At 17.7% G+C, this 14085-nt stretch overlaps 8 protein-coding genes across 8 annotated transcripts in view; 4 read left to right on the forward strand and 4 right to left on the reverse strand.

Annotated features, from left to right (window-relative positions):
- DDB_G0280855 (protein kinase, CMGC group) overlaps positions 1-184 on the forward strand; it is a gene marked incomplete at both ends in the record, with an annotated part of 1253 nt that extends 1069 nt beyond the window's left edge. The window contains one exon of the mRNA XM_635853.1: positions 1-184. This exon is cut by the window's left edge and continues 193 nt beyond it. Coding sequence (XP_640945.1) covers positions 1-184 — 184 coding nt within the window.
- Positions 185-2154: 1970 nt separating this feature from the next.
- On the reverse strand, positions 2155-2634 carry DDB_G0280939 (hypothetical protein; the record flags this gene model as incomplete). The annotated part of the gene is made up of 2 exons (XM_635854.1): positions 2155-2274; positions 2425-2634. 2 exons carry the CDS (start codon positions 2632-2634, stop codon positions 2155-2157), a joined length of 330 nt encoding a protein of 109 aa, XP_640946.1.
- Positions 2635-4040: 1406 nt separating this feature from the next.
- Positions 4041-5340, forward strand: DDB_G0280857 (hypothetical protein; the record flags this gene model as incomplete). The annotated part of the gene is made up of 2 exons (XM_635855.1): positions 4041-4071; positions 4223-5340. 2 exons carry the CDS (start codon positions 4041-4043, stop codon positions 5338-5340), a joined length of 1149 nt encoding a protein of 382 aa, XP_640947.1.
- Positions 5341-6326: 986 nt separating this feature from the next.
- DDB_G0280859 (hypothetical protein) lies at positions 6327-6968 on the forward strand (the record flags this gene model as incomplete). Its single annotated transcript, XM_635856.1, has 1 exon — positions 6327-6968. One exon carries the CDS (start codon positions 6327-6329, stop codon positions 6966-6968), a length of 642 nt encoding a protein of 213 aa, XP_640948.1.
- A 465-nt stretch (positions 6969-7433) lies between these two features.
- On the reverse strand, positions 7434-7985 carry DDB_G0280861 (hypothetical protein; the record flags this gene model as incomplete). Its single annotated transcript, XM_635857.1, has 1 exon — positions 7434-7985. One exon carries the CDS (start codon positions 7983-7985, stop codon positions 7434-7436), a length of 552 nt encoding a protein of 183 aa, XP_640949.1.
- Positions 7986-9751: 1766 nt separating this feature from the next.
- Positions 9752-10705, forward strand: DDB_G0280863 (hypothetical protein; the record flags this gene model as incomplete). Its single annotated transcript, XM_635858.1, has 2 exons — positions 9752-9760; positions 9872-10705. 2 exons carry the CDS (start codon positions 9752-9754, stop codon positions 10703-10705), a joined length of 843 nt encoding a protein of 280 aa, XP_640950.1.
- A 572-nt stretch (positions 10706-11277) lies between these two features.
- DDB_G0280865 (hypothetical protein) lies at positions 11278-12709 on the reverse strand (the record flags this gene model as incomplete). The annotated part of the gene is made up of 3 exons (XM_635859.1): positions 11278-11339; positions 11505-12402; positions 12692-12709. 3 exons carry the CDS (start codon positions 12707-12709, stop codon positions 11278-11280), a joined length of 978 nt encoding a protein of 325 aa, XP_640951.1.
- Positions 12710-13047: 338 nt separating this feature from the next.
- Positions 13048-13536, reverse strand: DDB_G0280941 (hypothetical protein; the record flags this gene model as incomplete). Its single annotated transcript, XM_635860.1, has 2 exons — positions 13048-13368; positions 13534-13536. The coding sequence occupies 2 exons, from the start codon at positions 13534-13536 to the stop codon at positions 13048-13050; spliced, it is 324 nt and encodes a 107-aa protein (XP_640952.1).
- Between the last annotated feature and the right edge of the window lie 549 nt (positions 13537-14085).

The following is a 14085-nucleotide window of genomic DNA, read 5'->3' on the forward strand; positions in this document are numbered from 1 at the left end:
GAATCCAAAGAAAAGATGGCCAATTGAAAGAATTATTCAGCATCCTTATTTTCAAAATTATTGTCATATTGAACAATATAAATGTGATAAAAAATTCTCACTTGGTTCTCCATATGTTTTTCATAGATTAAATGCAAAAGAAATTAAAAAAATAATTGAAGATGAATTTGTTACCCAACCATAAAAAAAAAATATATATTTATTATAAAAAATAAATATCAACTTGTATATAGTTTTAATATGTTTTTTAAATTAAAAAGTAAAAAAAAAAAGAATAAATAAATAAAAAAAAGAAATTAAAAAGTTTTAAAATCCTAAAAAATACATATATTTATTTATTTCATACTAATTCTTGATTGTAAACCTTTTAACTCTATTTTCTTTTCTTAACTATAAAAAATGTTGTTGCAGCAATTGCAAAAGCACCACCAATTGGAAGAGCAACAGCAAGTGGGATGACGATTTGAACTATCACATGAAGTTTTAAAATCAGTTGATAATAAAACAGAGAAATCTATTAATTTAAAAAAAAAAAAAGAAAAAAAAGAAAATTAAAATTAATAATATGTTATAAATTTATCTTTTTTTTTTAAAAAAAAAACATACCAGGATCAATTAAACATGAAGTTGTAAAATGAGGTAAGTTTAATCAAACTATAACTGATGTTTCATCTTTTGAAATAATAGAAGATGAAATTAATGTTGATCTATAATCTACTACCGCTTGATTTATTAGTCTACCAAATAAAGTTTTACCATTCTTTTTAATTTCAATATAATTAATTGCTGATAATGAATTTTCATCTTGAGTTTCAACTTTAGTATGGGTCAATCATTTTCTTTTTTATTTATATCTTCAGTTACATCTGATTTCATTTGAATTTGTAAACTATATTACATTCTTGATTGGATTTACAATCACAAATGCAAGAACCAGAATTACAGTCACAAAAGCTATTACCTGTTCAGTTTGTACTACAACTTAAATATTGGTTTAAAAAGTCTGGAATTATAGTGAGTAGGACATTTGATTGAAGTTGAAGTTGAAGAAATGGTGGTATTTGCATCAACTATATAAGTTGAGCTATTAAAACCTTCTAAAACTGAACAAGTTATTTGATTAAATATGGCTTTGGTAACTATACAATTAATTTCATTACTATTGTTATCTAAACCAACAACTGATATTATACTTGTATTATAATATCAAGACCCATGGAACCAACTAAAATAATTTTGTTTAAAAAATGTACTGTTAGATTTATAAATTAAATGATATCTTTTTAAAAATTATTTCGAAAACATATTTACAATTGCTCAAACTTTGTCAATTGTGAAAAATAGAAAATACGATTAAACTTAATTTCTGTACTTGTCATTATACTTTTTTAAAACAAAAAAAAAAATTAGTTTGGAACATATCAATCTTTTTTTTAATTTTTTTTTTTAAAAATAAAAATACGTACAATGCTTTTAATTTGAGATTTGGTATATCATCAAAAAAATTTGACGTTATGTTGCCTTTAATAAAAAAGAAAAAAAATAAAAATAAATATTTTTTAAACAAGCACCTAAAAAATAATTTTAGGTAATTTAAATTTTTAAAAAAAAAAAAAAAAAAAAAAAAAAAAAAAAAAAAAAAAAAAGAAAAGAAAAGAAGAAAAAGGTACCAACCATCTTGGCTGTTTATTAAACCAGATATTATTTTATTAAAAATATAAAAAGGAAAATAATTAATTGAAGTTTCATTTTCTTTTTTTTTTGGAAAAAATCCAAAATCATACATAAAAGGAGGTAACTGGGAAAAAAAAAAAAAAAAAAAAGTAAATAAAATATAGAATGTGTCTTTTAAAAAATAAAAAAATAAAATAAAAAAAATTAAAATTAAAAAAAAAATAAAATTTAAAAAACACTACAATAAAATGGTTTGGATTTTGTAATTTTATCCGAAACCAAATTTTTATAATTTTTATCATTTTTGGGGGACATGACCAAAAAAAAAAAAAAAACATTAAAAAAAAAAAAAAAAAAAAAAAAAATAAAAAATAAATTAAAAAAAAAAAAAAAAATAAAAAAAATTAAAATTAGTTTTTCTGACACAATGGATATTTTCCAAATAAATCAAATAAAAAAGGGAACTTTATTTTATTTTTTTTAATAATAAACGTATTTTCTAACTTGACCTATTTGTTTCTTTACGATTGGAGAATCAATCATAGTATTTTGTGATTTGCAAGATAAAACAAAAAATTTACTTATATATTCTTTTGGTGCCTTTTTTTTTTTTTTTTTTTTTTATAAAATGAAATAAAAAAAATGAATACAAATAAATAATTAATTTTTTTTGAAAAAAAAATGAATACAAATAATTAATTTTTTTTTTTCATTTTTTTTTTATTTTTATAAAATGAAATAAATACATACATTAATTGGTTTTGGTAAAACTAATACTACATCTTCACAATTAATTTTATTAGTTTTTTGAAGAATTGTTTTTATTTCAGAAATATCATCACTATTATTCAAATCATAATTTTCAAAATCAAATTCAATGTGATTTAAATTACTTATATCATTGCTTACACAATTAATATTATTATTATTTGAACTATATCTAATATTTCTTTTAACCATTTTTATTTATTTATTTATTTATTTATTTATTTATTATTACTATATTATTATTATATATATTTTTAATAATTAAACAATATTCATTTATTTATTAATTATTTTCAGAAAAAAGAGAATTTTTTTTTGTATTTTTTTTTTTATTTTTTTTTGTATTTTTTATTATTTTTGTTTTATTATTATTTTTATATTTCACCCCCATAACACTTCACCCACTGTTTTTGATTTTTTTTTTTTTGAATATATTAAATTGGGGTAACACATCTTAATTCTTATTTAAATATAACTAAAATTCTATACCTTTTTTAGGAAATTTTTTTTAATTTTTTAATTTTCAAAAAAAAAAAAAAAAAAACTAAATAAAAATATAAAAAAATATACAAAAACTGTTATTAAGCTCATAATTTTTCCAACTAAATTAAAAAAAAAATAAAATAAAATAAAATAAAACAGTATTTGGGCATGATGATCACCGATTGATATTTTTTTTTTATTTTTTCTCAATTTTTTTTATTTTTTAATTTTCACTTTTATTGATTTTATTTATTTTCACAACAAAAGATTTTTATAAAAGAAAAAAGAAAAAAGAAAAAAAAAACTAAAATTCTAAATCATGTTGATCAAAAGATGAAATTTATTGATAATGAAAAAAAATAAAAAAAAATAATCAACCCCAAAAACAGTTTGTTTTGCTTTTTTTTATTTTTTTTATTTTTAGAAAATTAAAAATAATTAAAAAAAAAAAAAATAAAAAATAAAAAAAAATTTGTATACTGCTCACATTTATATATTCATATTTTTACTTCAATTTTTATTCTCACATAAAAATTAATTTTATTATAATGTTGAACTAAAGAGCTCATAAAAACGCACACTCACATTCACACTCTCACTAACACACAAACACAATAAGATTAGCCCAGATGAAAAAAAAAAAAAAAAATTATTAAAAAAAAAAAAAAAAATAAAATTTGTTTAAAATAGTCTATTTACCACTAGTATATGATGTGATCTGGGGGGTTGTACCGTGCTGTGGGTACAATGATAGAAAAAAAAAATTTAAATTTAAATTTATAAATAAATTATAATAAAAAAAACAAAAAAAAAAAAAAAAATTTAAAAAAAGAATAAAAAAAAAAAATAAAAAAAAGTATTGGTATATCACTAATTATTTTTTAAAATTTTGAAAATCTCTCTCCAAAAAAAAATAACTTCTATTCTATAATTGGAGCTATCAAAAAAACAAAAAAAAAAAAAAAAAATAAAAAAAAAAAAATATTAAGAAACTAAAAAATTAATTTTTTTTTTATACTAATATTTCATTTGTTATTAGAAAAAAAAAAAAAAAAAAAAAAAAAAAAAAAAAAAAAAAAAAAAAAAAAAAAAATTAAAAAAAATATAAAAAAAGAATGGACAGTAATTTCTATGAAAATTTAAAAGGTAAGTAATAAAAATAGTTTTTTCAAAAAAATAAAAAAAAATATATCGATTTCTAATTTTTATTTTTAATTATCTTTTTATAAAATCTTTATTTGGTAAAAAAAATAATTTAAAAATAAAAAATAAAAATAAAAAATAAAAATAAAAAAAGATGAAAGTTCATGTTTAATAGATCCAGAGAGTGATGAATTTGTTGACTCGCCATTAAAAAGAATGTATGAAGATTACAGAGAATTAGGAAGTGATGATAATTTGGAACCTCAACCAAAAAAAAGAATAAAAAGCAGTAATAGAAACTTCAATGACGTGGATGACATAGACTTATGTGCTGAAGAATCATCACAAGGAACATTTCAAACTAATATTCCTTTGAACCAAACTCAAATCATTACCAATTGGTCATTGTATGACAATGATCAATCGAATGACTCTAGACTTGACTTTAATAATCAAATAGCAAATCCCTTCAGAGTACCAAATGATTCATTATCAAATGTTGATCCTCCTCTAATCTTTCCTATACATCCACAACTTGATTTTCTAACTCAAAATAATAATAACAATAATATATATAATAATAATAATAATAATAATAATGAACTAAACACAAATATGACCTTTTTCAACACACCTATTATATCCACCAATACTTCAACTTTACATAGCAATATTGATGCTATTATTTTCAGTAATGAACCAATCAATAATAATAATAATAATAATAATAATAATAATAATAATAATAATAATAATAATAATAATAATAATAATAATAATAATAATAATAATAATAATAATAATAATAATAATAATAATAATAATAATAATAATAATAATAATAATAATAATAATAATAATAATAATAATAATGGAATCATTTTCAATAACATTGACCTTGTAAATAGTGTTAATAGTAATAGTAATATTAATATTGGCAGCGTTGATTTAAATAATATTTTAAGCTACCTCAATTATAATTTTAATAATAATAATAATAATAATAATAATAATAATAATAATAATAATAATAATAATAATAATAATAATAACTCCATTACTCAACCTAATGAAAACAAATTTAATAATGAAAATATACCAACTTGTCAAAATGGTAATAATAATCCAGAATCAAAAGATAATCTTGATATTAGCCAGGTTGACTCCATTCTAAATAATAATATTGGTGGAAATGATGATGATGATGAAAATAAAATGGATTCTCAATCAAAAGCCAATATAGCCTCTATCATTGTAAAAATTTTAACTTAATAAATTAATATATATATTTATTTGTTTAACTTTATTTTAATTTAATTTATTTTTATTTTAGTTTCTTAATTAAAATAATAAAAAAAAAAAAAATAAAAAAAAAAAAAAAAATAGATTTTTAAATCAAAATAGTTTTTTGAGAATTAAAAAAAAAAAATAAGATCTATATTTTAATAAAAATAAAATGATATATTAATTAAAATTTAAAAAAAAAAAAAACTACCATAAAATTTATTTTAATTTTTATTTTTTCATTTTTGCATTCCACTGTTTACAAAAAAAAAAAAAAAAAAAAAAAAAAAAAAAAAAAAAAAAAAAAAAAACAAAAACAAAAACACTTTTTAGTGGGATTTGTTTAATTTCTTTAATTTACCAATAATATATTAATTTTTACAATTTCAAAGATTTATCATTTATTTTGATATTAAATAAAAAATGAGTATCTTTTTGATTTTGTATTTTTCTAAATTAGTGGTAAACACTAAACAAGTATGAATACTACCATATTTAATTTAAATTTAATTTTTTTTTTTTTTTTTTTTTTTTTTTTTTTTTATATTGAAAGATTGTTTAATTTAATATAATGTTTTTGTGGAAATGAGATTTGATTTTTGTACATATAATTAATAATTGTATATTAATATATTTCATTATTGCCTTTTTTTTTTTTTTTTTTTTTTTATTGTTTTAAACAACAAATTTTTTGAAAACCTATAATATGGTACCTACTATCAAAAATATGTTACAATTAAAAAAAACATTAATTTGCTTATTTTATTGAGGTATTTGAGGGGGAATAGATTTACAAATTCATTTTTTTTTTTTTTTTTGTTTTATTTTTTTTTTATTTTTATTTTGTTTAATTATTTAATATTTTTTTTTTTTATTTGTTTTTTTAATTTAGTATTTTTACTTTTTTTTTTTAATTGTTTATTAATAATCTATTCAAATAATTACATCTTAAATTTTTTTTAATAATAAAAAACATGTTACATAAATTTGGACCAATTTTTAGAGTAAAAAGATTTAGAAGGGCTCAAAGGTTACACAGAGAAAGGATTAATCGTGAAAGAAATTTACAAAGACAAAGACTTTATGATAGATTATATCCAAGAAGAATAATTCAAAATGGGAATATTTTCATTGACAGTTTTAATTCTATAAATACACTTACAAAGTCTGGTCATGAGTTATTAGAAATTTCACAATCACCTTTTCAACAAATTATTAAAAAAATATTTGTTGTATTCTTTCAAGATTATTTTAGCCTTCCAGTCAATATTAAACAAAGTGATTTGGAATTAGTTTTAAATAATAAAGTAAATCAACCAAAATATCAATTTCAAGTGAAAATTTTAACATTCAAAAATAGATCAGAAGATGAATACCCACCACATATGCAAATAGTTGTAAATGGTAAAAATGTCATTGATCAAATTTATAAAATTAAAAAAGATAATATTGAAAATGGAATCACTGTTTTTTATTATAATCCAATAGATGTATCTCAAAACATACAAAATAAAAATACATTTACAATTAATACTCATGAAACTATTGGAGTATTAATGCTGCAAATTGTTAAAATTAATGGTTTTATTTCAACATTAAACTTGGCTAATCTTTAAAAAATAATAATAAAATTTAATTTCCAAATTAATTAAACTTATAAATATTGTTTATTTATTTATTTCTTTATTTCTTTATTTCTTTATTTATATTAAAAATAAAATGAAGTTGGTTGGGTATGTTTATGATGATGAAGAAAAATATTATCACCCATGTAAATCAATTAAATGGTTAACAATTGAATATGAATATAAATTTGTAAATTTTAAAAGACAAATTGTTGAACCAAAATCATTACCTTCCAGTATTAGAGATTTATCACTTATAAATATAGCAAATGAACCATTAATCAAATTTCCATTTCCAAAAAAAATAAAAAAACTTTTATTAATAACAAATAGAATCACCAGGTTTGAAAATGAAAATATTTTATTGAAAAAAAGTGTCCCAAATTCTGTTTCCTCTTTAGCTATAGATTTTATTAATGATGAAGATGCTTGTTTTCCATCATCATTAACTCATTTTCAACTTTTAAGAAATGATTTTGATCTAATATCTGGAATTTGAATAAAATTATTTTTAGTTTCTTTTGAAATTGACCATTGAATAAAATCATTGAATGAAATTGATTTAAAATTTGGTGGAACAACAAATACACAATTTGATTCATTTTTTGGTTTTGATAATGAAATATGTTTAAGGGTATGAACTGTTGATGGTAAACTTTCTAAATGAAATGAATCATCATAATTATTATTAGGATATTCAAAATAGGAATGAACTAATGTAATGGCTTCAACGCCATGTGGTACGCATTCACCAGATTCCAAGTTTGATAAACTGTTAATGGTAAGATTTTTTAATACACCGCCTATTGGTAAATCTCCAACTTTCAATAAATGATCAGGTTTATCTTCAATACATAAACTTTCAATATACTCTCTTTCTTGGTATTCAATTAATGATTGTATTTGTTCAAAAGTTATGAAAATATTCTTTTTATATAATCTACAATATGAAAATATTTTTTTTGATAATACAATATTACCAAATACTTTTTTATATAAATGGTACATTGTTGGACGAGTGTGTTGTTGAACTGTTTTTTTTTTTTTTTTTTTTTTTTTTTTTTTTTTTTTTAATTCACAAAAGAAATAAACTAAAAAAAAATAAAAAAAAAATAAAAAACAAAAAAAAATTATTATTGAAAAAATAATAACAAAGAAAAAAATAGCACTCCCATGCACAAAATTTTTAGGTAATTTGGAAGATCGACCATGTTTTTTTTAATTTTATTTTTTTTTTAAAAATTTTTTTTTTTTATTACTTCATATTTAAATGAAAAAATTGTTTTTTTTTTTAGTAATAAAATACAACAAAACCCAAAAGTTTTTTTTTTTTTTTTGTTGACAAAAACATTCAAATCCACATAAAAAATATATTCTTTTTTTTTTTTTATAATTAAATTAATTTTTTTTATTTTTTATATGGGTTTAGTATTGATAGTTAGATCACTCTAAAATACATAAAATATATTAAAAATCAATGTGATCATTGATTTTTTTCTTTGTTATTATTTTTTTTTAAAAATAATTTATATCTTTTTTTTTTTTTTTTTTTTGTGAAATTATAAAAAAAATAAATTAAATAAAATTTCTTTTTTTTTAGTACAAAATTTTATTTAATAAAATCAGGTTTGTTCAATCGATTTTTTACATCTAGTTTCATTCCTAAAATTCTCTATTGTAGAGAAAGAAAAGAGGGTAAAATATCAAGTAATGATGATGGTTAAATATTTAAAAAAAAAAAAAAAAAAAAAAAAAAAAAAAAAAAAAAAAAAAAATGTTTGGAATATATAATAGGTATTTATTTTATTTTATAGGTATAGGTATTTATCAATTAAAACTTTTTTTTATATTTTTATTAATATATTAATATTTATTAATTTATTATTTTTTTTTTTTTTTTTTTTTTTTTTTTTTTTTAATCCCTGAAGAGTATTTATAATAATCATAAAACCAATTTAAAAATAAAAAAATTAAAATTAAAAAAAATATACAAATAAATTTTAATTCTTAAATTTATTATTTATAATGTTCAGTTAAAAAATTTGAATAAATAAAAAGTTGAGTTGTGTGGGTTGTGTTAGTGGTGTGCTGATGTGTTTAAATGATGGTATTTTTTTATCACAAATAAAATTATTTTTATACACTAAAAAATAAGAAATTGTAAATTGAAAAATATAATTAATCAAAGAGTAAATTAAAATAAAAATAAAACTATATTTATTTATATATATATAAAAAAAAAAAAAAAAAAAAAAAAAAAAAAAAAAAAAAAAAATATAGTAAAAAAAAAAAAAAAGCTCTTATGAAAATATAATATATATTTTTAAATTTAAAAAAAAAAAAAAAAAACAAAAGTAACAATTAAACTATGATAATGTGATAATGTGATAATTTAATTTAATTTTGTGTGGTGGGTTTGTGTGTTAATGTGCTGTGTTGTTTTTTATTTCATAAGAATGATTTCTATAATTAAAACCCACTTAACCCCAAATTCCCAAATAAAAAAAAGTGAGTGAGTGTGAGTGAGTGAGTGAGTGAGTAAGTGTGAATGAAAATCACAATCTATGTAGTTTTTTATAGTGTGAAATATAAAAATAAAAAAAAATTATAATAATAATAAATTTTTTTTTTTGTTGGGTTTTTTTTTTTTTTTTTTTATATAATAATAAATAACTTAACACAATTATAAACATTACAATTAAGTAATAATAAATAATTATAATTCTATTATATTCAAACGTATAAAAAAATTAAAAATAATAATAATAATAATAATGATAATGGTAATTTAAATATTAGTTAATTGAAAAAAAAAAATAAAAAAAATAAAATAATAATAATTCTAAATTGTTTTTTTTATTTTTTTTATTTTTTTTTTTTTATTTTCATTTTAGTTCAATTTAGATGATCAAGAATGTCCAGATTTAGAAGAAAATAATTTTTACAACGAGCAACAATGCCCAGATATAAATCATAAAAAAGGCTCGAACCAAAGATCAATAAATTACAATGGAAATAATGTAAACAGAAATTCAATGTCTCATAGATATGAACCATATAAAACTAGAAATTACAATAATCAAAATGAAAATATTAATAATTTTAATATAATAAATAGTGGTAATGCTAATGAAGATGATGAAGATGAAGATGATGACAGTGATGATGATGATGATGATAATAGTAATGGTAATACTTATAATTTTGTTTCAGATTATAATCAACAATATGCATTTATTCAATATGTAAATCGCCAATTTCATTTAAGAAATTATAGGCAAGTAAATATGCAAGAATCACAGAATTTAATTGAACAAATTTTACAAACATATAAAAATCAAAGTCAGTCATCAGATGATAATAATAATAATAATAATAATAATAATAATAATAATAATAATAATAATAATAATAATAATAATAATAATAATAATAATAATAATAATAATAATAATAATAATAATAATAATAATAATAATAATAATAATAATAATAATAATGATCGACCTGATAATGATGAAAATTTACAAAATGACCAAAATCAAGAACAAAATGAAGAAGAAGATGAAGAAGAGGAGGAAGAAGATCAATATGAAGAAGGAGAAGAAGAAGACCAATCCGAATACCAAGAACAACAATCTCAAAACCTTTTTCAACAAGATCAAGATTTTGAACAACTTCAACAAGATCAAGATCTTTCTCTTCAATCATCTCATATATTCTTTTAAATATTTCTTATTAAATAAATAATTTTATTTCTATTATGTATTTATTGTTTTGAAATGTAAATGTTTATTTTTTTTTTTTTTTTTTTTTTTTTTTTATCTCTTTTTATTTATTCCTTTTTCTACAATTCTTTTTTTTTTTCTCTTTTTGTTTATTTTCCTTTATTTTTTTTCTAGCTCCACAATACTATTAAAAAAGGAATCATATTATTACTATTATTATTATTACTGCTATTAAAAAAGGGAATCATTATAATTTATGCTTTTTTGAAAAATGAAAATTTTGAAGCAGAAAAATGATATTTCTTTTTTTTTTTTTTTTTTTTTAAAAAAAATTCATTTTTTTTATTTTTTTTCATTTTATTCCCATAATTTATTTAGTTTTAAAATATAAATAAAAAAAAAGTTTTTTTATTTATTCAAAGTTATGACCAAACTCTTAGGATCATTTCTAGAGTATCGTCTATTAAAATTATTCATCAATAATTTTTCCTCTTTCACAGCTAGGATGATGATATACACTCACTACACGAAAGCGTGAAACCGTTATTATCGAATGATTCATTTATTTTTTATTAACATTGATGACCGTCTAATTCAGGGATGAATTGGTTGTGTGGTGGGATTCGTACTGGCTCTTTTTTAATTAATTTAATGAAAAAAATATCCAATTAAAAATACCTATTATATTGAATTGTTTAACTAAATGTTAAAAACTACAAATTATTAATAAAGCCATAAATTATTATTTTTTGTTTATTTCTAAAGTATTAGAATTTATTTAATTGTTTTATTAGTTTACTTTTTTTTACAGTTTTTTTTAAAAACTTGTTTTCATAATTTTTAATTAAATAATTTGTTTTTTTGATTAATTTTGATTTATTTATTGGTTGAGTTTGGATTAATTCAATTATTAAAATACCAGATGCACCAGGATGACTAAAACATAAACCATTATAATCTAAAATGAAATCAGTTATATCTATTGGTTTTTTAATTGATAATTGTTCAAAAGGTGAATGAGATTTCACTTTTTTTTCATTTTCATGATTTTCAAAATAGTAATCATTTATTGATAGATCATAATCAGTTGAATCATATTTGAAATCATTTTCAGTCTGTTTATAATAGAATTTCAATTGAATTGATATTCTTCTTGATTGATCTAGTATTATTTTCCATGTGTTTTCACTTAATATTAAAACATAACTACATTTTTGATTATATTCAATAGTGAATAATCTTTTTATTCCTCTATTGAATGATGTTTTATTTTCATTTATTTCATTTATCATTTCAATTTGTTGTTTTGTTTGATCTTCATATAAAGGTGAATAGTTATTCTCTAGAAGTGGTGACGGTGGTGATGATGGTGGTGGTGATGTACAAGGTGACTGTGTTAATTTTACTGATGATAGTGTTAATAAATTAGTTTGATTTGATTGCAACTGAAGTATTTTTTGATATTGTTTTTGTGGGGGAGATTTTATTTGTTGGTTGTTAAATTCAAGGTGATTATTTATAATAAATTGTTGATTTTTTGAATCTTGTAACATTTTTAATAATTTTCTTCTAAGAAATAATTCTTGCATTGAAAGTGATTGTTGTTGTAATGGAAGTGATTGTTGTTCGCTCTCTGATTTAACACTTTCTTTTAAATTATTTTTTTCAAACATTTTTAAATCAGTTTCACTTTTGTTCTATTAATTTTAAAACTAAAAAATTAAATAAAAAAAAAAAAAACTACAGTTAGAAGTGTGATAATTAATAATTTTTTTATTTTTTCTTTTTAATTGAAAAGTTAAGTTATATATATTTCATTACTATTTTTAATTGTAAATAATTTTTTTAATAATAAATTAATTAAAAATATTATATAATATAAAAAATAATCTTTGTTTTTTAATATTATTCCCAATTGCCAGTAAAAAAAAAAAATAAAAAAAAAAAAAAATAAATAAAATTAATTAAATTAAACAATATACATACATTTATTATGATTTTCATTCAATTTTAAATCATGACTGTGAGGTGATTTTTATTTTTAATTGATATTACCTTTTTATCATAATAATTTTATTAGAAAAAAAAAAAAAAAAAAAAAAAAAAAAAAAAAAAAAAAATTAAAAAAATTATGGGGTGTCTATAATTAGAGGATTGATTCTCAAACAAAAAATTTGATTTTTTCCCTTACATCAAGATGTTTTTTTATAATTGGGTGAAACTCAATAATTTAATAATTAAAAAAAAAATAAAAAAAAAATAAAAGTTAGAAAAAAGTGGGAAAATTATATAGTTTTTTTAAAAATAATAAATAAAAATATATATATTTGATTTTATTTTTTTTAATTTTTATATTCTTCAATCATTTTAACTATTTCATCAACTATTTCTTTAACTCTTTTTTCTTTTTCTTTTAATTCTTGTTGTTTAATTTCTTCACTTGGATACTCATAATTCTTTGCAGTATCTATTAATTTTAATAATTCAATATAATCTTTTTCTTTCAATCTTTGTTTTTGTTGTTGGTACTCTTTATTATTTTTTTGATTATTTTTTTCATTTCCCTTTGTTTGTGTTTCATTTATTTCTTGTACATCATCAAATGATATTTCAATTTGAGGGTTTTCTAATTCATTTATTTTTTCAATATTATTGTTAGAAATCTTATTATTATTATTATTATTATTATTATTATTATTATTATTATTATTATTATTATTATTATTATTATTTTATTATTTTTTTTTTTTTTTTTTTTTTTTTAAAGTAAATTAATAAAATTAAAATTAAAGAAAAAATTAGTTAAAAAAAAATAAATAGGAAATTACCATTTAAAATTTATTTGTTTGGTTCAGTATCAATTAAAAAAAAATAGTATAAAAGAAAAAAAATAAAAATAAATATTCAAATATACAAGAAAAAAAAAAAAAAAAAAAAAAAAATTTAAAAATAAATATGCTCATACTCTCTCAACAAAACTACAAAGTGTGTGTGTGTGTGATGTATTAATTTTTGTGTGATTTCATCTCTACATTTCTTGTTAACATAAATTTATATTATTATTATTATAATAATTTTAAGTAATTATCAACTCTCATTCATTTTTTATTATTTTTAAAATTAATGAATAAAATAAGTGTAAGTGTGCAATTTTTTATTTTTTTTTTTTTTTTTTTTTTTTATTTTTTTTTTATTTTTTTTTTTTTTTATTACTATAATTTTTATTTTTATTTTTTTCTTTTATTACTATAATTTTTTAAAAAAAATATTAAAGATTTTTTTTATATTCTTGAGGATTTTAAGTATCATTTTAAACAACTATTTTTGAAATCCATAAGGAAAAATATCTTTTTAATTATATTTTTTTAATTTTTTTATTT

Source organism: Dictyostelium discoideum (genome assembly GCF_000004695.1).
Source record: "Dictyostelium discoideum AX4 chromosome 3 chromosome, whole genome shotgun sequence".
In the NCBI taxonomy this organism is placed as follows: Eukaryota; Evosea; class Eumycetozoa; order Dictyosteliales; family Dictyosteliaceae; genus Dictyostelium; species Dictyostelium discoideum.